Genomic DNA, 24,068 nt, shown 5'->3' with positions numbered 1-24,068 from the left:
TTTTATTCTAATCTCTAATCTCCTCTTTGAGATACCGAGTGAGCTGACTCACCTTCTTGGCAGGGACCAGTTTGGTAGCCGCGGTCAGCGCCTGGTGAAGTTTGGTCGTCAGGATCTGCACATTTTCATCTAGGTCAGCCGGGGTGCGGATGTCCGAGTTCCCGGATTAGGCTCCTCTGGATATGTTCGTTAAACTTCTTCCAGTTGGTGATCTTCCTGGTGTTCGGGGGTATGCTGATGGACGGCTTCGTGTGAAGGGTCAAGATGATGGGAAGGTGATCGAACTGGTACGGGTACGGAATTGCTTGCCAGTCCCCGGATTGCAACCGTGAGCTATTTTTCCGATGGAACTCCAACTGGCTCTTCCGCAAGTAGTCCTGAATCACGCGGAACTCGTCCGGGCTATCGGCGACGATGCAGGTTTCCTTCCCTCCCTACGTCCCTTCTTCTGCTGGCCTTTTGGTGGGGACGGTGCTGGTCGATGGAGGATGGGGCGTTCTTTGGATGACGGTGCCTCTTCGGTGTGGTCGTGGGCGTTCCTTCTCTTTCGAGCGCAATACTCTTTCTCGCGGTTGGAAGATTGAACCGGTCCGAAGTCGGTTGAAATCGCGTACGCGGTAAAAGCCGATGGAATGCTCAGAGACAGATGCCGAGCTTCCTGGCTGCTTCGACGCTCTTTATACTTCCGCCGAATGGCTCGCCGTGGTGTTTGACTGGATGAGCCGCGCTGACCAATAGCAGGCTCACGCCGTAACACAGCAAGGATTCTACAATCGGAGGATCAACAGCTGGTGGACCCCTTTGATTTTCGGCGTGACGTTCTCGGCTGTCTTGTCGGAGGGGGCCCATTGGGTAGCGTGACCAGAAGCAATCTATTGGACTTTGGTGATCCATTACTTAAAATATGGTGGGTGGGCCCATTGGATAGTACCTAAACAACTATAAACCTTCCCCATGAAGGTGGTAGTGTGCGAAGCAACCAGCACTAACCCAGAATAATGGGTGCTGTGTGGTCATTGACCACTACACTCTACTTAAACAAACAGGTCCGCTGTTATTTTTCGAGAAGAATTGACGGAATTTTAATAGGTGCAATTCGAACTTCTATTTCTGGTGGCGCTCTACCGGGATGATATTACGACTGCTTCAAAGAACAAAAAGACACTGGATCAAAGAAAAGCAAATTAAAAAAACTATGTGTGATAACTTTATTCAAATCAAGTGCTCACCATCAACGCTCAAATTACAAGTTAAATACATACGATCACATGTGCTTTTAAACGATAAACAATTAATTCTCCAATAAAGGCAATCGCAGAGAGCCCAATACCAAATACGTACACAATAAAAATACAACTAAGATGCTCGAAGGAAAGCGCTACCACTTCTTCGGCAGGAATGACCTCCCTCTTCTTGACCTCTTCATAAATCCTTTTGTCTTTATCGAGTTTTTCGTACAGTCCACTTTCCGTCAACCTGTCTACGACATCGTCTAAGCTGTCAATAAAGTAAACGTTTGCAGTACTTGCAAATACGTTGACAACTGGTAGAAATCGAGAATTATCCGTAAAGTAATTTGGGGTAGGTATACGTAGAGTCAATTCAATCGTACGCAAGTGGTTCAATAAAATAGGCATAGAAAAATTTGGGGCTTTAGACCATTTTCCCAACAACTCTTCAGAATTGAGGGTATTAAGAGGACAAAGGCTAGAGATACGTATATAGTCTTCTACAGCTTCCAAGTTGATTGTCGTAATCAGAATCGAAGATGCCGTTGGACTAACAAGAACTTTCATGTGTGCTTGTAGCAACTCATCAATGCTTGAAATAGCTTTCCCCTTAGGGGGCGATGTCAAAACGGGCACCAAGCTCGAAAGGTAGGCCGTTTGTATGTGAATACTGTACACAATGTAACACAAGACCAAAACTCGCACAGATGATTTGGGCATGCGATTGGTGCTGCCAAACAGTGTAAGGCTTAACGTACTCAGAATGATTTCCCCAAAACTTGCTCTAAATTTATTGAAAACGTACCAAGTCAAAGTAAACAGTAGAAATACTACGGCAACTGCAATCCATACCTCTTTCTGGAATAGGATCATCAAAAGTTCTAAACCTTTTCTGGAATCAGGCGGTGGAACGACCCAGATAAGCGTATCCGTGGAGTACGCATGACTTAATTGATGATCCTCATTTGTTTTCTTGGCCAAAAGAGATGCAGTGAATGCGATGATTCTTTTTATATTTGCGATGGATTTACATTCTTCCGTTAAATAACCGAGACATTCAACCAAGGACACATTTAAAACTTTGATTACTAGGTCAAGCGTGTAATTCTTTCGATCAAACTTATCAAATGGCTCCACGAGGCTACTCAAACGTTGGTAGAAAATTGCTGGACATCCGCCATAGTTTCTTCTGGGTTTGGGAATAGTATTTTCGATTTCACGATCACAATTTTGGCTGTGGAGTTTAAATGGCTCCCGCATGCACTTGTTCCTCATTTCATGCGGATTTGCGGTGTACAACAGAGACCTAGAAGTTTTTCCGCTCCCAAGCACTTTCTGGTGGTTATCAGTAGATACCTACTGCTTCGCGAATTTCGCTTATTCCATAAGCGGGTGCGTTGCAGATAATGGATTTCCTGTTGGATGGACTGATTGTCTTCAACTTCAATTACAAAGTTGTAGTAAATTTCTTGTTTGGATTTATAAGAAAGATGTTCGGTGTTTACGATGAGCTTGGGATTTTTTAAGCGGAGTGGTAGATGGTCGTTGCTCCTGTTTTTGAAGACATAGTAAAACGTCTCTCCTTCAAAAATAGTTTTGATGACCTTTTCGACACATATTATTTGTAATGGATACTCACTGAATTCGAGTTGAAAATTATTCACGAATCTCAGAAGGCCCGCAATAACGGCATAGAACAAAATTTTCTCCCTCATTTCTATCATGCCAACAAAGAATATACTAATTTAATTGGCTGGTGTTCGGGAGAACGGGGATAAGTCGAAAATGTCATATTCGAGAAAAACGGGTTTAAAGTTTCGTAAGAGTAATAATTATGTTTTGTTGTTTTAAATAAGTTTGAGTTCTAATTTTTTTTATTAAACGCTTTTATTGACACTCTAGTTTACATAAAACATAAATTTACATTTATAAAATGATCGCAGTGACTGCTACCCCGTGCCCACGGAACTATAGTCCTCCAACTCTCGTTCCGTGCGCACGGAACAGCAGTTGATATATTAACTCCCCGTGCTGTTAATCTGAGTTATGTGATTAAATACGAAGTTTCGCATATTGGGCACTCTAATTATTTTTTCATAAGATACGTATAAAATTAACTTTACATCAAATTAACATTATTTATTGAGAATACATTATTATTATAAGAAACTTTACAGAGTTAAACCAAATCGAAATAAATAAAAAATGAAAAATAAAATTCAGTTGTTGGATGGACCTGATGCTTTACGCCTTTTTCTTTTTGTACCAATGACTGTTAACTCTGAACCCTTCGGTCTTCCACATTTAACCATTTTTGGAGGTATTTGTATTTCACGTAACACTGGAATAAACAATCTTAAAAAAATACAATATAGTAATAATTGTGTTTACCATATTTCTTGCTAGTTCCTATATTATCATGTTTGTTGCTGATGTTCGATTCTAAAATTTTTCCCACTCCATCTGAAATTTCTAGATTTTTTGATATCGTTTCTTCTGCTACTATTTCTGCTTCCCCTTTGCTGTCATTTTTCTGGAATACATAGTACTCGTAGTTGCGTTTATTACCATCCAAAACACTTCCTGTTACTGGTAGCATTTCTCTTTCTATCAATTCTACTTGTTTTGCGAGTTGTAAATCTTCTGGTTCTGATATAATCTCTGCTTCTAATATTTCTGTTCCTTCTGGTAATATTTCTGCTTCATGTCTTAGTACTTCCGAGTCAATTTCTTGAGATGGACAGTTGTGCGTATTATCACCCAATAAACTAATTGGTATTTCTTCTTCTGTTAATACAGTACCTGACGTTTCTGATTCTCCTGGCAGTTCTAAATCTAATGATATATCTGCCGCCTCTGTTAATATTTTGGAGTTAGTTCCGTGTAATTCGTAGTGGTTATCGTCCAAAACACATATTTCCGTATTATTTGATGAATTGTGATCATTACTTTTCTCATCAATCACTTCAACAATTAAAACTTTTTTCTTGCTTTGATAAAAAGACTTTAACAGTTTCATTTGATCCATTATTTCTCGGTATCTTTTATTCCCATATTGTGATATAGTAACAGCTAAGGAATTGCATAATTTGGAAGCCTCTCTAAATTTCTGGTGCTGATTTAAAACTGGCTTGCTTATGGTATGTTCAGTTAGTAGTTCATGGTTTGAATCATAAATGGGTAGGTCTTTCATAGTTGCTCGATGGTTTTCAAGGTAATACTTCACAAGCCATCTTTCATTTACCAACAATAAAATTCATCATATAATTCAGCATTGGACTGTCTTCTAACTGCTAAAATATGACGACAAGGTAACTTCATTTGGTTTCGAAAGCGACAAGAACAGTTGTCAACTGTAACACTTATTAATCCTTCTCTGTCTGAGTTGTAACTAAAAGTTTGATCATTTTCCTTCTTTATTTTTATAATTGTTGTAGGCAAAGATTTAAACTGCTTTTCAAGATGCGACCACGCAAATGCTGTTATCAATTTCATATATCGGTATTCGGTGGAAGAAGTTTGATAGTGAGTAACGGGGGTTTTGTACAGCAAAAGTTGGGCACTATGATCCCGGTCTATTCTCAAGGACTGTAACACTGTTTTGAAATCGGTATAAAATTGGCATAATGAACTATGTCTGTCAACACCCGATTTAATTTTTTGATTGATGCTCTCCAAACGATTCGTAGTGCTATTATTTAGAGTAAAACATGAACTCTTTAAACCTTCTACCCATTCATTTTTTATGTTATGCCAGTTTTCATCATAATACTTTAAAACATTTTTAACATCAAGTTTCTGTAATTCCTCGTAGTTAATATTATATTCTTTAAGAGTTGCCGAGTAAGCTATTTTTTGTATTACTTGAAGACACTTTTCTCTCGTTTCTTTTTTTATGGCCATCCTTTCAATAGTAATCTCCCTTCTAAATGTCCGAAGTGTATGAAAAAGACAAAGTAAAACGTCTGCGTGTGGAAATTCGTTCTTAAAAATATTTCTCTCTGTCATGTCTTTATCGGTTAATATTGTCACTGTCTTAACCCATGCCTCATTCTTGTATTTAAACGTTTTAATCATTACTTCGATAGCGGATTTACTCTCATCAGCCATCAAAAAAGTAGACACAATTTCACTTTGACCGTTACCATCTACTGCGAGGAGTATGTACAATGCCATATTCAGCTCGTTTAATTTATAAGTAGCATCGCATATTAACAATTCGGGAAATGTCTGAAAAACATGTTTCATGAAAAAATCTTGGTAATAAATGCCAATTAAATTGCCCTCTTGATCGTGCGCGATTTCTACAGCACAGCCCTCATTTTCAGATAATATTGACACAATTTTCTCCAAATCGTTTGACTTTAATGGCAATCTTGTAACATACTTTATATTACGTATGTCTTTGCTCAAAATAATTTTTCCAGTCTTTTGCATGATGTAGTTTTGAACATCTTTCGGATTTGCTCGTAATTTTAGTAGTTGTTGAACTTCCTTTTGATCTTCGCTGTCTAGTTTCCTTTTTTTGGCAAAGTGCTTATACGCATCCTGTTAATTTTAAACTCATATCAATTGCAATAGCATTACCCATTCACAATGTTCAGATCATATTTACCATAGGGTGGCCTATGGAAAAAATTCCTCTGTAGGTTTGTGAACGTGTGTTCAACATTTAAATTGGGTTGGGCCAAACTTATCGTAAATAAGGTCTGATCGGATATTACCTACCACGTGCTTACAAAAAAACCAATATCTATCTTTTTTTACTTATTAAATTGATAAGTCAATATTAGCCGAATTTGTATTAGAAATACGGTGTACTACCCAATTTTTCTTGCAAGCGGTGTTGTAGGTACCTAATAAAGGCAACATCTTATGTAGTAGGTCTACATAACATGTTGCCTTTATTAGGTAGGTACCCACCTTATTTCTGATATGGTTGTGTTGATCGTGTAGTAATTTGCAAAGTAGGTGTTTACCATCTTCTGCAAGAACGAATTTTATTTTCATGGGGCATCCCTCATACATTGTACTAAAATAAATTGCAAAAAAAATATTAGTATATAGGTATATCTATATCTTAGTAAAATTATTTTCGATAAGTTATACGTACCTAAGTATAGATACCGATAATTACTTTTATTTAAACGGAAGAAAATATAAACATATGTACTTACGAAGATTTTCTTATCGCTTTTCCACGACTCTTGAAACGCTTCCCTCCTTTTGAACATGTATACTCGACATAGTAATACTTAAGGTTCCGATTTCCTCTTGCAGCTCTAGGATATTTTTTGACAGCTTTAGATAATAAACAGGAATCTCTTTTCTGTAGAGTAACGTAATTGGTTGCTTCATATTCTTTTATTTCTTGCTCCAACTGTTCCAATGTTGCAAATAACGCACCCTCCTTCATTTTATTATTGAAACAATATCGTGCTTCTAACCCAAAACAACCTAACCTATCTTAAATCACAGCTGATGTCTGAGCATAGTACGCACGGGGTGCTAGAATACCCACTGCTGCTCCGTGCGCACGGAGCAAGAGTTAGAGGACTATAGTTCCATGCGCACGGGGTAGCAGTCACTGCGTAAAACGATTGCATAATAAAAAAAATCAAATTATTCCCTTTTTCTCAAAAAAAAATTTTTTTTAAACTCAACAAGTACCCTTTTACACAAATATTAGCATTAATTTTCGCCATCGTAATTCTCGTTTTCTCAATCGGAATCAGCAATTGGGTTAGTTTTTCTTAAAAACATACATCGAAATGGTTCCTCCTTATCTAATATTGTCTTGTCTACCAAACCAGGATTCCTAGAATATTTGAGCCATTTTATGTTCCTCCATACATCCAAAAGACATAAAAATGTTTTTTCACTACTAGCGTCTGATGACATGATTATTAACCTTTTTTCCACTTGTAAAGTAGGCTTTCTCGGCATTTGTTCAAAGTGGTTAATAATTTTTTATTATTAACTAGTAGTCAATAATGAGCTGTCACTTTTAGAAAACACAACCCGAAATTTCGCTCAATGAACGTTTAGACAAGTTCTCTAAAACGAATAATTGCCACCATTCGCAATTTCCAGAGATTACATACCTAAAATTATCACATTTTGAAAAAATTCGAACGAAATTACTCTTTGAAAATATCTCAATGACAGAACAAAATACGGCCTGTTTGACTTGTACTTCCACGTACTTGATTGACATGTTAAATTAATAAACAACAATTCTGTCCAACCGTTAACTCTCTTATCAATATAATATGTTAATTTAGAGGATTTCAAGTGCTAGTAGTGAAAAAAATAGTATATATACCACGGTAGAGAAGTCTATTATTGCCTTCGCACCATACACCCCTCGGCGCAAGCGCCTCGAGATGTAATCTTGGTGCTCAGGCAATAATACTGTACTTCTCTACCTTGATATATAATGTACTATTTTTCACTACTAGCGTCTGATGACATGATTATTAACCTTTTTTCCACTTGTAAAGTAGGCTTTCTCGGCATTTGTTCAAAGTGGTTAATAATGTGGATATTATTAACTAGTAATCAATAATGAGAACTGTCACGCTGTCACTTTTAGAAAACACAACCCGAAATTTCGCTCAATAAACGTTTAGACAAGTTCTCTAAAATGAAGAATTGCCACCATCCGCCATTTCCAGAGAAATTACATACCTAATTTTGAAAAAATTCGAACGAAATTACCTACTCTTTAAAAATATCTCAATGACAACAAAATACGGCCTGTTTGACTTGTACTTCTACATACTTGATTGACACGTTAAATTAAGAAACAAACAATTCTGTCCAACCGTTCACCTTCTTATCAATATAATATGTTAATTTAGAGGATTTCAAGTGCTAGTAGTGAAAAAAATAGTATATATACCACGGTAGAGAAGTCTATTATTGCCTTCGCACCTTACACCCCCCGGCGCAAGCGCCTCGAGATGTAATCTTGGTGCTCAGGCAATAATAGTGGACTTCTCTACCTTGATATATAATGTACTATTATTATTTAAGTGCGATAGTGGGAAAAATAGGTACCTACATGTCTACAGATCACCCTTTTCACAAAACAACATTATAGCGTATATGGTAATAAGTCGTCTTATACCACTTTTCACAAACATTGTGGGCTCAATGTATAGACATAAGTGCACTTACATCACTTTACACACAAGAATCCTTTGCAAATCGACTTATACCCCTGAACACTATATAAATTCCTTGGATAGGATTAAGCTAGACTTATACCCGTTTTCTCATGCAAAGAACTCTACATTTTGAAGTATATGACACACTTATCTCATTTTACCCAAAATTGGACTTATACCCCTTTTCCCGAACACCAGCCAATTTCCAGCGCATTTGTTCGGGATTGACATCAAACTCTGCGTTAGCTTTGGTCAGGGTTATAATTTGAGAACCGCGTGTGAAAGCTCCAACCTGTTATTGTTGTTGGTATCACAGTTACTAAAGAGACGTTGGTATTGATTATTCCCCTACAGGTTTGCTGAAGGGTAAACGTAAACTGAGGGTTCAATAATTATTTGAGATCACCTTAGAATGGCCAAAAAACATACCTACTTCCGAAAAAGGAGAAATTATTTCGCGATGATCCATATTCTGCGTGAGCGCGGGAGATAATACACATGTTGAACGAAAAGTCTTTTTGTTCAACATTGACACGATACTATCCCGGAAGTCGCATAAATTGTAGACCGGGATCAGATGTTCTGTGACCGGCATTCTTTCCTGGCGAGAGGTTTAGGTATTTATCCTAAATCAGTCTATTTCAAGCGTACAAGTCAAATCTCGAGTCAAATACAAATGGGTAATAAGGCAACCAAGAGTAAAACAAGCAAAGGAGTATGTAACGTTCTTTTCTTACCAATTCATATTCCAAATTTATATTCCATTTAAGTAACTTCGAGTTTTACTCGTTGATCGTTGAGTGAGAAATAGTAAAGGGGTGTAACTGTAATGTAAAATTGCGATACATATTCCCACATATTCTCACTCGCCGAAGCTTCCCGCACCCCACAGTCCACAGTGGGAAAGGTGTGAGTGTGTTAGACGCGCGACTCTGATGCTTAAACGTCGCTCAACAACACGAACGCTACTACAACTGCGGTAATCGACTACACTTTACGAAATCGCCGATGTACTGAAGCATCTGGGAACAAGCTTCATCTAAATTAATCGACCTGCGCCTCTTTATATTTCTCACTGAACACCCTAATTTAAATTTAGTATTCTCGCTCTATCTAGGTATTTCCTTTGTAAACCCGTTTAGCTTAGATGCCAGTTATTTCTATAGTCCATTTGCTATTTCCTTAGTTCTTTGCTCGCCACTAGAGGTCGTGATCTTCTTTTCTTTTCTGAATACACATTCCCTGTACTTCTTTCCTTCAGAGACGATCTGGCCATTATATATGATGCATGCAAATTTTTCTCGATACGCTGTTACTTTTTACTTGACTTAGTGTCTACCTGTTTTGGCTATCAGCATACTTCTTTGTAGCATTTTCTCTCTATTTCTGATGTGCTGTTGCTGTGCTCCATTGAATACGTTTTGCATACCTGTGTTTGTAAGTAATTAGCACCTGAATATGTACCTAATCGTTCCTGTCTAACTGCAAGTATTTACGAAACCTTTTGGAGAATATTAGCTTTGTGAATCACTTCGATATTTCTGATCCTACGTAATTCTCTTTTGTCGTTATTGATTATGATCCTTAATTACGTTATTTGTATCACTCCGAAGAATTTGTTCATACTATCTTATTTACATTTTGAATTAGAGTAAATTACATTGCTGTTTGTATAGAAATTTAGTTATTTGTGCATAGTAAAGTAGTTTTTCTTGAGCTAACGTCACGTTCATGCTTTTATACGCCGATTTGTACGGATGATCCGTGGTTGAGTCAAAATTTTGCTTTTGCTAGTGTAAAGTCATTATTATTAATTCCGATTGAGTATTCATTACGGTTACAGAATAGGATTTACTTGACTAGTATCGGACGTTAAACATTCACTATCCCACTGGAAATAATTAATTTTAAGGTTAAGGTTTAAGGTTTAATTCTTATTTTTAGGTTTAACATCTTGGAAGATAAAACCACGATAGTAAATCCGTGTTCTTCTATCTTTACACAATCATATTTCTTTTTCTAAGAACTATACCGATACAATTATTTCATTGTCTTAAACTAGAATGATATGGGCTTCCAATTTTAAGTATATAATAACTAATATAACATAACTAACATGTCTAATCTGGTATTAGTGCAGTTGTAACAGTCTCTTCAAAATCGCGCATTAATTATCCGCGCAAAGTGAAATTCATTACGCGTGAAGTTTTTGTGTTTTTTAGAATTGTATCACATATTTCGATTGAATTGTGGCCAAAGGACACAAAATGTGTTTCAGACCGAATTAACCTGATGAGCACAAAATGTTTAATTAGCAGCACAAATTAGCACAAAATGAAATGTAAAACAGGACCCCAGTTATTGTCCCTTTCGCAGAACAGAGTCTCCGATGCGGGATAACCTTTGATAAGAGATGTCCTTACACATGTTACCTGTATAAAGGCCACGTCTAGATTTTCTTTGGTGAACCTCGGGCTTTGGGCTTTCCTCGCCTTCCATTGGAATCACCTTTTCACCAGAGGCTTCTTCGGGCTTTGAGGGTCCAATCTCCTCAGTGTCTAAGTGGTCTTTTGAACGGCCTTTCTCTGTCTGCGAGTAAACCGAATTTGCCCGAGCATGAAAGCCAATCCCGAATTGTTGTCTAGATAACTGACCGACCGCGAAGACTATTACTGCGGTAGTGTTATCCACTACGTTGCGGGGGATTTCTGAGTGATTTTTGTATTTAAGTTGGACATAAAGGTCCCACGAGTATTGGGCTTTTGGTGGTTGCGCTGGTGTTCTTAATTTTGTTTCGTTTATTGGGTCATGGTTTAATTACAGTATATACATATACAGGGTGTCCATTTGAAACCTTCCCCACACGGATTTATCGAAAACCATTGATTAAAGGAAAAAACGCAGAGACACGACAAGAGAGACAACTTTTTAACCAAAAACTACTTCACCCCCTTTCATCCTCTGCCCCTAGGGTCATTCCCTTAAAAATGTTAAATGACAAGTGATATCGAGTAATAGCTTGTGTGAAAGGTCTTTCGAGGACCTTTATTTTGACATTTGATTTTTTTTAATCTGTCGATACGTTTTCGAGAGAATTAGAAAAATCTTTATTCAATTTATTTAATCATCCTCTATCTTAATTTGTTCAGATAGAAAACAAAAACAAACGAAAATATTACTTATTTGTTGCTATGGGAAGGAAAGAATTTAATTTAGTGTCAGTTACTTTTGTGAAAATCTTGGAATAGTGAAAATTAGTTAATTGATTCAGACACTAACCGAAATAGTGGAAATTATTCTATTTTATGGTGCCCATATTCAATGTGCTCGGCAAACTGCCGCCACGTTTAACACCAGACGCCTACGAATAGTCTTACAAAAACAACACTCCAATGACTTTGGGAATCTTAAGGAACTGGGTGCCAGGGAAACATTAGAGCTCCTCGTGAGTAGCTATTTTCCAGGTTCACAGGAGATAGAAGCAGGAGGCCAGGTAGGGCCTCACTCCAGAGTTAAAAGTCTCAAAAATCTTCACACGCGAGAGGGTGGAATGGGCCCTAATTCATACACTTTAAGACACCTGGCGGAGACTGTTGTGTATTAAGTAAGCGATTCCAATTGCTTTTAAAAAGTATATTGTGAACAAATTCTACATGTGAACTTTAATATAACGTGACAGACAATTTTAATTTTATTATTATAAGTATAACAAGTAACTAAGCAGCAGATCCCGTGTTTGCCAACTTTCGATATTGGAACATTGAAATAGATATACTACATTCTCCCCCACTTAATTAAGAATCAATGTAACGGGTATAATCTTGAAGATATGCTGGCTGGCGTTTGGCACGGATTGGTGTGCCTCAAACATTGGTGGTTTGTGGTTCAGGAGGTGGTCGATTCAGTATTTCATCAACTGGCACAGGTTGCATTTGTTCATCTTGTCGTTTCTGCAGGTACTGTTCTTTTGGAACTCCGATTATGAATCCTGTTGGTGGCTTAGCTGAAAAATAACTGTTTAAAATCGGAGCAAAAATAACCGTCTTCTTCGGGACTAGTGAGTTGACCGAAGTTGATCAATGTGACGCTTTATTGACCGTTCATTATCTATTGCGACAATATAGTGCCGTTTTCCCAGTTTCCTCTCTACGGTTTCAAATTTCCATATATCTTTATTATTTACATGGACACGTATTTGGACTCTTTCCCCTTCTTGAAATTGACGGGTACCTCCGAAGGATGAGGCTGTCGTTTTCCTCCCTATTATATTTGGTTTGATTGCGTTTAAACGAATACGCAGCTTTCGATTTAAATAAAGTTCCCCAGGTGATTTTCCACTTGAAAGAGGCGTCGCTCTTTGTTTAAGCATGATTTGCTGAACTTTTGCGTTTATTGGAGATTGATCATTGGTTGCTGCCTTCAATCGCAACTTTAATGTTTGCGCATTCCTCTCCGCTAGTCCATTCGTTGCCGAATGGCCAGGTGAGATAAACTTTTGGAAAATACTTCGATGTTTACAGTAGTCAGTGAATGTTTTGCTAGTAAATGCCGTAGCGTTATCAGACACAAGGATTGAAGGATATCCATGTGTCGAGAAAATATCTGCTAATAGATTTATAGTTACAGCAGTTGATAGTGCTTCTTTTGAAGTGCGTACTTCCGCCCACTTTGATTTTGCATCTACTGCTATAAGAAAATGGTATCCATCTAATGGACCTGCATAATCAATATGAAGGCGTTCCCAGTTCTCTTCTGGTTCTTCCCATGGGTGTATAGGAGCTTTTGGTTGATTGTGCCGGGTCTTAGCACATTCCTCACACGACACTTTACTGAGTCAATTTTTGGCCAATAAACATACCTATCTCCTGGCAAGTTGTTTCATCTTAACTATTCCAATATGGGTTGAATGCATTTCTTTTGGAATCTGTTGTCTGATGAGTGTGCTGGGAATTATTATTCTATCTTGAGAAAAGAGAATGCCATTTTCTAAAGTGTAAGGTTCATTTCTAACTTTAGAATGGAGATGCTGTACGATTTTTTGAATTTCCAGATCTTTCCCAGATTCTTGCTTAATTGTATCATAAGTAATTACTTCACTCGATATTTGAAAGACTTTCTGAGCAAATAATTGAGACACTTCTTCATGATTGAATTTCCTGTTGTAATTTTTGTTCTTTGGATTTGGTGCCCTCGATAGACAATCAGCGATTTCAATTTCTGTGTCTGTTTTACATTTCATTTTGTAATCAAACCCGGATAAAAATGATGCATATCGGTAGTAGTCTTGCAGATGTCATTTTCAGTAGCGATTTGGTTTGATGCAGGATTCTTGACAGTGGCTGGTTATCTGTTACTAATGTAAACTGTTTCCCAGGTAATCAAAAAAATAATTGACTCCAAGCATTATTGCTAGAGCTTCCCGGTCTAATTGGCTGTAGTTCATTTCTGCGTGATGCATATGCAATGGGTCGCTCGCACTCGTTGATTTGATGACTGAGGATAGCAGCTATTCCTACAGGGCTTGCATCTGTAGTTAACGTCAGAGGTAATTGTGGATCAAATGGTAGTAGAACGTTATCACTACAAAGTTCTCGTTTTAATTTTAAAAATGCGGATTCACATTGCGCGGTCCAGGTAAAGCGTTGGGTTTTCTTCAGTAGCATTCTGAGTGGATACCTCAAAGTTGAATAATCGGGAATAAATTTTGCATAATGGGTAACCATCCCGAAAAAACGTTTCAATTCGTCAATGTTTGATGGTCTAGGCATTTTTGATATTGTCCAAACTTTTCCTGGTGATTTGCTGATACAATTATGTTCAATTGTATATCCTAAATATTCGATTTTTCTTCGGAAAGATGAACATTTATTTTTGTTCAAATGTAGATCATTTTCGGCTAATCGTTTTAAACATGCTCTTTGATTGGCGATACATTCATCTTCTGTGACACCGTGAACGCAATAATGTCGTCGAAATATGCTTCGCATTTATTAAATCCTTGTAATATTCCAGAAAATATTCTATTAACTTCGGAAGGGGCAGTTTTTATGCCAAAACTGAGTCGGTTCATACGATATGTTCCCCTGTGTGTGACTGTGTGTGATTTTCCGTATGGGGTGGTTTGATGATACTAATCGTTCATTTACTCCACACTTGTAATCTACGCAGTCTTACTCGACCATCTACGTTTGGGATTATCACAAATGGCGAACCCCAGTCGCTGGAAGAGATTTTTGTTATTATTTCTGTAGCTTCCAAACTGTCCAATTCTTTATTTACTTTCTCTCTCAGTGCATATGGTACGTTTCTTGCTCGGGTAATATTTGGAGAGGCATTGTCCCGTAGATGGAGTTGAATTTCCACATTAGGCATGCATCCAATCTTTTTTTCAAATACTGGTGCGAACTCCTGAAATAATTGGTCTGGTGTCTGTATCGAACCAACTGTGACCTATTCTGGAGAATTTGATGTTTCGTTATCGATTTCTTTGAGATCAATTTGTAGTTTGCGTATCCAATTCCGTCCAAGTAAGGGTTTGTAACCAGAAAGTACGATGTACAGTTCATTTTCAATTACCTTGTCTTTGTATGATACGTTTACTATTACTTTTCCTTTTGGTTTTATAACGTGATCTGAGTACGAACGGAATACTGTAGGTGTTGGTTGAATTTTGGATTTTAATTTTAATGCATCGTAATCGTTCTCCCCTAACAAAGTGAATTTTGCACCAGAATCTACCTCAAATTGTTGTGGCTTTTCATTGATTTTAGCGATAACTATAGTATACTCATCTTGACGAGGTGATATCTCAAATAGATTGATGAGGTTGTAAATTCCACATTTTTAATTGGAAGCTTCGTCCTGGAGATATTGAGTCGATGTGTTTTTCTGGTTTTTCATCATCGTAGTGATGCAGACCTTAGCTGTGTGTCCAATCTTCTTACAAGAGTGGCATTTAGGTCTTCCCTTTTCAATTCTGCAGTTATTTGAGCGATCGTTTGACCTTCCACAATAGAGGCACATGTTATTAATACCTAAAGTTCGATAATCGATTCGATTCCCTCTGGATTCTGAAGTTCTTATTTGAAGGTTTTGAGAACAGTGATATCGGCGTTGTTTAGAAGCATTCCGGCTTTTAATTTCTTCATTTTGGTTTTGACTTTAACGACTCTGGTGATGGGACATACAATGTGTTGATTCAGAGTTAATTTCTACTGAAGTTGATGGTTGCAATGTAATTTTGTGGCTTTCTATTCTGGATGCTTCAAGTGCTACTGCCTTTGACACAAATCCATCAAAATTGGTGGTGTCTTCTGTTTGCAAGAGTTTCTCACGAATCCCATTATCTCTCAGTCCTCTGATAAATTGTGCACGCAAAAAAATATCGGCAATGGAGATTTTCTTTGAACACTCACATGTAGTGGAGAATTCACATTCAAAGAGAGATTGACGCAGGGTCGCTACAAATTGTGCTATAGATTGATGTTCTTTTTGGGCTATGCTGAGAAAATAATGTTGGCTCACTACAGGTTTCCTTTGCGGCGCCAACATCTCCCTAAATTTCTTCGTTAGGTCTTCATATCCAATCCCTTTTATAGGGTTATCGGGTCCCTATTATAATGATTAAGCCCGATCGAAGCACATAGAAGTTGAGCTTTTTTCTGCTCGTTTTGCAGATTTTTACGGTTGTATAATTTTCAAAAGTTACTATTGTTCCCATGGGTTGTTGCGATATGTGTTGTGTTGCCTGATGTACTTTATGAGAATCGATTAATCTTGCCTGGGTTTCGTTAAACAATTTCATAAATTGTAAAAACTGTGCTTCATCCATTTCTAGCGATTTTTTTTTATGTGGTTTGTATTTCTCTGTTTACAACTCGTCGCCAATTGTTGTGTATTAAATAAGCGATTCCAATTTTGCTTTTAAAAAGTATATTGTGAACAAACTCTACTTTTAATATAACGTGACAGACAATTCTAATTTTTTTATATAAACAAGTAACTAAGCAGCAGATCCCGTGTTTGCCAGCTTTCGATATTGGAAGATTCAAATAGAATTACTACATAGACGGTAACAGGAAAGACCTACGGCCTATTACAGGGCTGTCCCCAGGCAATAATCAATATCACTTAAACACCATTAGCGCAGTGGCGAAGGCTTTGTGGACAGGCCGATAAAACGCCTGAGTATAATATTATATGCGGGTACGAGGCTGCTGCCGGGCAAAGGGCAGTAACTAGCTTCTTCAAATGCGACAGGTGAGTGTAGCGCACAAATCCTTAGGTGCTTTAGGGGTATAGTTCCTTGCCCTCACGCAAGCACAATACCACGTGATAACTTTATTGAAAGTGCTCCTCATCAACACTCAAATAACAAAGACGATAGACATAGACATATACGATCATGTGCCCTTCTAAATTCTGGAATACTTTCTGCAATGATAAACAATTAATTCTCCAATAAAGGCAATCGCAGAGAGCCCTATACCAAATACGTACACAATAAAAATGCAACTAAGATGCTCGAAGGAAAGCGCTACCACTTCTTCGGCAGGAATGAACTCCCTTTTCTTGACCTCTTCATAAATCCTTTTGTCTTTATCGAGTTTTTCGTACAGTCCACTCTCTGTCAGCCTGTCTACGATATCGCTCAAGCTGTCCATAAAGTAAACGCTGGTCATACTTGCAAATATGTTGACAATTGTTGGTAATGTGAAGTTATTATCTATAAAGTAATTTGGGGTGGGTATTCGTAGAGTCAATTCAATCGTACGCAAGTGGTCCAATAGAACAGGCATAGAAAACATTGGGTTCTTAAACCAGTTTCCCATTAACTCTTCAGAATTCAGGTTAGTGGTGCGAGACTGATTAATGATACGTTCGTGGTCTTCTATCGCATTTCTATTAAGTGTGCCTTCTATAATCAAAAATGCCATTGGACTAATAAGAACCTCTATGTGGGTTTGTAGTAGCTCATCAATGCTGGAAATAGCTTTCCCCTTAGGGGGCGATGTCAAAACGGGCACCAAGCTCGAAAGGTAGGCTGTTTGTATGTGAATACTGTACACAATGTAACACAAGACCAAAACGCGCACAGATGAATTTGGCATGCGATTGGTGCTGCCAAACAACGTGATGCTTAAGGTACTCAGTATGATTTCACCAAAACTTGTTGTAAATTGGTTCAAAACGTACCAAGCCAAAGCGAACAGCAGAAACGCTACGGCAACTAAAACCCATACCTCTTTCTGGAAGAGGATCATCAAAAGTTCCAAACCTTTTCTGGAATCAGGCGGTGGAACAATCCAGACAAGAGTGTCCCTGGAATACACATGACTAAAATGATGACGTTCATACGTTGTATTAGACAAAAGAGATGCAGTGAATGTGATGCCTCCATCCATATATGGAATACAATCTTTTTTCGTGCATAAAACCAAAGTCGCATTTAACACCTCTACCATCAAGTCAAGTGTGTAATTCTTTCGATCATATTTATTGAATGGCTCCGTGAGGTTTCTCATAATATGGTAGAAAACTACTGGACATCCGTCGTAGCTTCTTCTCGGTTTGGGTATAGTATCTTCGATTTCTAGATCGCAATCTTGTATGTGGCGTACGAATGGCAATCGCATGCACTTGTTCATCATTTCATGCGGATTTGCGGTGTACAAGAGAGATTTCGAAGTTTTTCCGTCTCCGAGCACTAAAACGGCGACGTAGATAACCTGTATTTTCCATAGAACGTTAAAAATAGGCCTTACTAGTAGTTTTCTGGTAGTTATCAGTAGAAACCTACCACTTCGCGAATTTCGGTTATCCCAAAAGGGAGTGTCTTGCAGGTAACCGATTTCTTGTCGCATGGACTCTTGGTCTTCGACTTCAAATACAAAATTATGGTAAATCTCTCTATTGGTATTGTTGAAATCAAGTGCGGTGTTTACGAGAATCTTGGGATTTTCTAAGCGGAATGGTAGATGACGGCTGCTTCTGTTTTTGAAGATATGGTAAAAGGTCTCCCCTCCAAAAAGCGTTTTTATGACTTTCTCGGTACAAATTTGCATCGGATGCTCACTGAATTCTAACTGAAAACTATTTATGCATCGCAGAAAACACGAAACAGCGGCATAGAACAAAATTTTGTCCCTCATTTTTATCAAGGGGACAAAGGATATACTACTTGAATGGCCCAGCGCATTTGTTCGAGTCTGACATTAAGTTTTAGGTTAGCTTTGATCAGGGTTATAATTTGAGAAGCGCGTGTGAAAGCTCCAACCTGTTAATGTTGGTATTACAGTTACTAAAGGGACGATGGTATTGATTTGCCTCCTACAAAATTGTTATTGAAGGTTAAACGTAAACTCTAAATTGGAGATCATCTTAACCCTGCGTTACTGCCTTACAATTAAACGCGGTTACTCGCAGGTGAAAGACTCGCTCACTCTTAGGTAACGTTAGTGTATACACTGATAAATACATGAATGCTTCTGAAAACGACGCTAACGAACACTTTCAAACAACTACAAAATACCTTTTTTTTTTTAATTCTTGAACAACACTATATTATCTATTCGTCTTCTTCTTTGGTACTGTTGCGCTAGGGTTGCAAATCCCACCGAACACCCAATCAAATGGCTCCGTTAACTTAGCACCACCATTTCAAATTTCTGACTAAAGACAGATTGCGCTAGAATCTCTATGGCTAGCGCCAGCTAGCGCCACTTTGAGTTCAGCTAGCGCCATTATAGATTTTGCAGAAAAGCTATTGACTTTCGGGGGGTGCTATGTTAACGCTAGCACCACCATTGCGTACGATCATTTCCAAAAGCAAGCGCTGTGTTCGTTAGACCTAGCGCCAGCTAGCGCCACAAATTTTAGAGCTAGCGCCACCCCCCAATAGGGTGGGGGGCAATTTTTCCTAGCACCACCATTTTGTCTTTTCGGGTAAAATTTTTACGTTTGGTGCTCTGCTGACCTAGCGCCGGCTAGCGCCACTAATTTTAGAACTAGTTTTATAATTTTGCGGTGTCTGTCCGTCTGTCCGTTAGCACGATATCTTGATAACGAATTGACCGATTACGATGAAATGGATGGATTCTTTATCAAATTTCTAGATCGGAGTTGGTAAATTGGCAATATAGCCCAAAAAATAAGGAAGGCCCCTTTGACATCTCTGTGAGTTATGAACCGAATTGTAAGAAATTCAATATGCGTATAATAGCTTTAGCCATATAAAACGCAATTCCAAAAGTTGAGCCTAATCGATCAACATTCACAGTGCCCTTTTCGCATCTCGACCATTTACAAACCGGATTGAAAACTTTCTTATTTATGGAAGCATTTAAAAGAAATTTGATACATAGCAACTTGGAATAAAATCAAATTTAACGCCTGTTTCAATATTTGGTTTTGTGCATGATGTGCGGTGCCAATTTTCTTATTTATGGAAGCAATTAAATGAAATTTCATACATATACACTTTAAATAAAAGCAAAACTACCACCAAATTCAAAATTTGGTTTTGCACATGCTGTAGCCATATCCAGGAGCTCGTTTTCTATATTTATTTACACGTCGATGCGAAAAGGGCACTGTGGCTGTTGATAGATTAGGCTCAATTTTTGGAATTGCGTGTTATATAGCTAAAGCTATACGCATATTGAATTTCATGCAATTCGGTTCAAAACTCACGCAGATGTCAAAAGGGCCTTCCTTATTTTTGCGCTATATTGCCAATTCACGAACTTCGATCTACAAATTTGATAAAGAATCCAACTACAACATTTCATCGTAATCGATCCATTCGTTATCGGGATATTCTGGTAACGGACCGACGGACAGACACCGCATCTGGGATGGTCAAACTTTACCATTTTTAAACCCGAATTTGCAAATCTGTCCCTCTTAGGGTCGGAACTAATAAACAAATTATTTTAATTTGAAATCCTTTACTTTTTGGATTGATCGTTCTGTTTAAAGTACAAAAGTTCCAATAAAAATACTAAAATTTGTATGTAAAGTAGCAAGATTGTAAATATGAACATCCCTTCATTTCAAAGTAAACAGACGGTGAGGTATGCAGGTACAAACTTACTTAAATCCTTTATGAATGCGCAAAAGTTCTAAATTATTTGTCACATCGAGGGTTTACAGGCGCGTCAATTGTGTAAAGTTTGGTATATCTGTATTGTTAAAAACAACACCTTTAGATAGTAGTCGACGCGAGGTACATAGGTATATAATTTATCGGGAGCAAATATACAAGAGCTTGATTTTTAATCGGATAATTTTATTCTTACACGAAAGGTTTGTTGCCACCGAAAAAACTCGAGACCAAAAGTGTGATAAAATCGCGACAGTTTTAGCTGGAGCGATTTTATTAATCCTTTTCGAGAGTTTTTTCCAGGAGGCAACAAAATTTGAGTGAATTAAAAATAAAATTATCCTGACTTAAAACCAAGATCGAGTGTATTTTAGGGAGATTAATAAAAGGCAGTAAATTTTACAACCACTACATATTTTACGCATTCCTACACGCATTTTTATCGCTGTTAAAAAGCTACGTGGCGTTTAATCAGATAAAAAATCATCTGATTGGTTAGTATTTGAAACAATCACCAAGCTGATTGGTCGTATATTAATGGAGTGTATTAATCATATAAAATACATATGCCTTATGGTTATTATTTGCACATTACACATAAGTATATAAGAATCTGCTTTTTTGTTTTTTAGCAGAATTAACAAATAAATATGCTGATTGATGCGAATACTTTCAAAGGTATTCAAATACTTTCAAAAATATTCTAATACTACCAAAGATATTCGAATACAGTAAAAAGTATTCGAATACTTGTCACTCAAATAATACATTAAAAATTTAAAATAGTACTAGATAAAAGTATTAATAATACTTAAAAAATGTCAAGTTATACTTTGTAGGTATAGAGGCAACATGGAAGAACAGCGTTTTATGCACTGAATGTAGTCCCTTTCCCTGAGCTGAGGTTAGCTTTTTTTATATTTCTATTGTTATATACAAATTTAAGGGGAGTAGGTAAAAGCGTATTATTGTTATTATATTATTATATAGGAGGTACCAGAACCTGTCTTATATCAGTTATATCCTTAAGAATACGTATACCAGTTTTCAAAGCGATCGTACGTGGTGCACATGACACGTACACCTTTCTGAAATTAATTCTAGCGATTTTGAAACAGATCCTTTTTTGTCCGTCCGTCTGTCCGTGTGTATCGGGTCAAAAAGTTTCACTCCAGGCTCGTTCGGTATTCATGTTGTATCGGATTTTTATATTTGATTTTGTGATAACGGAAACTTCCTCTAAAAATTTCTAAATAGTTGTCAAATATTTGAATTACTTAAAAGTATTCAAATACTATACAAAGTATTCGAATACTTTACGAAGTATACAAATACTTTGCTAAGCATTCGAATACTAAAAATTTGCAAAGGTATTTGAGTTACAAATACAAATACTGCTTCCATAAAAGTATTTAATTACAAAGTATTTGAATACTAAAAAGTATTTACAAAATCGAATACTGCCCCAGCTCTGGTTATGAGTAGGTACGTTCGTTGACATTTTCAAATTTTGCACTGCGCTGTGTTCTAAACGATTTAGCTCGCAATATTGTGGTAGTGAAATTAATACTGTGATTTACAAAAAGAATTGTGTAGTGAGTAGAGCACAAAACGGAAACATTTCACAAGAAACCGTAATACCTATGGAAATTTTAAAATTAAGTGGGCCCCCCCCCCCCCACACTATTGAAGGGTGATGGAAGCTCTAAAATTGTGGCGCTAGGTCAGCAGAACACAAAACGTCAAAATTTTACCCGAAAAAACAAAATGGTGGTGCTAGGAAAAAGTCTCCCCCGCACTATTGGGGGGTGGCGCTAGCTGGCGCTAGGTTCGAAGAACACAGCGCTTGCTTTTGGAAATGATCGGACGCAATGGTGGTGCTAGCGTTAACATAGCACCCCCCGAAAGTCAAAGGCTTTTCTGCAAAATCTATAATGGCGCTAGCTGAACTCAAAGTGGCGCTAGCTGGCGCTAGCCATAGAGATTCTAGCGCAATCTGTCTTTAGTCAGAAATTGGAAATGGTGGTGCTAAGTTAACGGAGCCCAATCAAATTTACGCGAACGTAAAATTTAACCGGAGATTGTCTTCTAACTCAACCCGGTATGATACAGACAGTTCAAAATACTACATGCTATTCATATCACAGATTTACTTCCTTAATAACCTATCTTAACCGTAAAGTATGCAGCAAACCTTGTCAACAATGTGCTTAAATACCAACAGCAGGAAAGACGGTCGTTGTGGGAGTGGTACGGTCCTCGGTGTGACCTCTAGCTCGATTTTCGTCCCCGTTGGTGATGGTTTCGTTTGTTGGTGGCTTCTTAACCGTCGTCCTATTAGGATCAGTATGCTTATGGTGGTGGTATACGTCTTCAGAAACTTCCGGTCGTCGTCAACAGTGCGGGGCTGTTTGGTTCCACCAAATGGCTTGACATTTTCCATGCAGTCTAAACTAATTCTGTTGTTATGGCTGCTAGCGAATAACCCTTGGACATGTATAGTTTTTTCCACAGAATATGATCTACGGTAAACGTGTGGTGGCTGCAATCTCGAATAGTGCATGCTCGTGAGATCTATTCTGTCCACCACATTTTGGAGGGAATTCAATAACGTAGTCTGTGCCATTGATCGTGCTTGATAGCCGGCAAGATTTTGGTGCGAAAAAAGCAACATTTACTCAACTTTAAAGTGAGATCATGTCTGCGTAGAGCTTCCAATACTGATCGTAGCCGTTCCGACATTTCTTCGACTGATGTTGGAGGGATAATCACGTCGTCCATATAAGGGACGGCTGTTGAATTCTTCAGTGGGCCAAGCACATTGTCCATCACTCGTTGAAACACTGATGGTGAGTTACGCAACCCAAACGGCAAATTCACAATGCGAGGCCTGATGGTGCAAACGCAGACTTGTCTACCGGCACTTGATAAAAACCAGAAAACTTGTCGAGAGCCGTAAAATATCTGTACTTACGTCCATCTCCATCCTCTCCTAAGCGATCCAGTTGCCCGTCTATCTGCGGTAGTGGGTACACAGCCAACGCATATTCTATAACCTCAAGTCCTGATGACTTCAAAGTTGCTATTCCACGAGTTTTTCATCCATCCTTAATCTTCATCTTCATTCTACTCGTTGACCCCTTTGTATTCTGTGTTTCGCTCCTTTGTCTTCATCGTATCTTTTAATCCCGTCATTGCCGCATTTTCTACTCCTCCTTTTGTGTCTCCTTTTGTAGCACATTCCCTGGTTTCATTTGCCCTCTTTTCCCAATGTGTTCCTTTGTCCCTATGGTCACATTTATTAAAGTTATTTAATATATCCAAAAAGCACAATTAGAACATGTATTTATTCTTTTTATGAAAAAGAATACAATTCTACAAAATTGACTGACAGAATATATCTTTCATTCTAAAAAACACGCCAACTTCTAAAAACCATTTTTGTTTAAAATGGCAATTAACATTTTTTTTCACTACTAGCGTCTGATAACATGATTATTAACCTTTTTTTCCACTTGTAAAGTAGGCTTTCTCGGCAATTGTTCAAAGTGGTTAATAATGTGG

General features: G+C 37.8%; 2 protein-coding genes across 2 annotated transcripts; both read right to left on the bottom strand.

The window, feature by feature from the left end:
• Positions 1-3,353: 3,353 nt before the first annotated feature.
• On the bottom strand, positions 3,354-4,469 carry LOC116180963. The gene is made up of 2 exons (XM_031501158.1): positions 3,621-4,469; positions 3,354-3,570 (listed from the first exon to the last, which is right to left on the bottom strand). The coding sequence occupies exons 1-2, from the start codon at positions 4,420-4,422 to the stop codon at positions 3,449-3,451; spliced, it is 924 nt and encodes a 307-aa protein (XP_031357018.1). The 5' UTR covers positions 4,423-4,469; the 3' UTR covers positions 3,354-3,448.
• A 952-nt stretch (positions 4,470-5,421) lies between these two features.
• On the bottom strand, positions 5,422-6,809 carry LOC116180099. Its single transcript, XM_031499933.1, has 4 exons — positions 6,407-6,809; positions 6,153-6,261; positions 5,513-5,777; positions 5,422-5,459 (listed from the first exon to the last, which is right to left on the bottom strand). The coding sequence occupies exons 1-4, from the start codon at positions 6,643-6,645 to the stop codon at positions 5,422-5,424; spliced, it is 651 nt and encodes a 216-aa protein (XP_031355793.1). The 5' UTR covers positions 6,646-6,809.
• Between the last annotated feature and the right edge of the window lie 17,259 nt (positions 6,810-24,068).

This window comes from Photinus pyralis, unplaced genomic scaffold, assembly GCF_008802855.1.
Source record: "Photinus pyralis isolate 1611_PpyrPB1 unplaced genomic scaffold, Ppyr1.3 Ppyr1.4_LG9, whole genome shotgun sequence".
Classification (NCBI taxonomy): domain Eukaryota; kingdom Metazoa; phylum Arthropoda; class Insecta; order Coleoptera; family Lampyridae; genus Photinus; species Photinus pyralis.
This window is presented reverse-complemented; position numbering and strand designations above follow the sequence as displayed.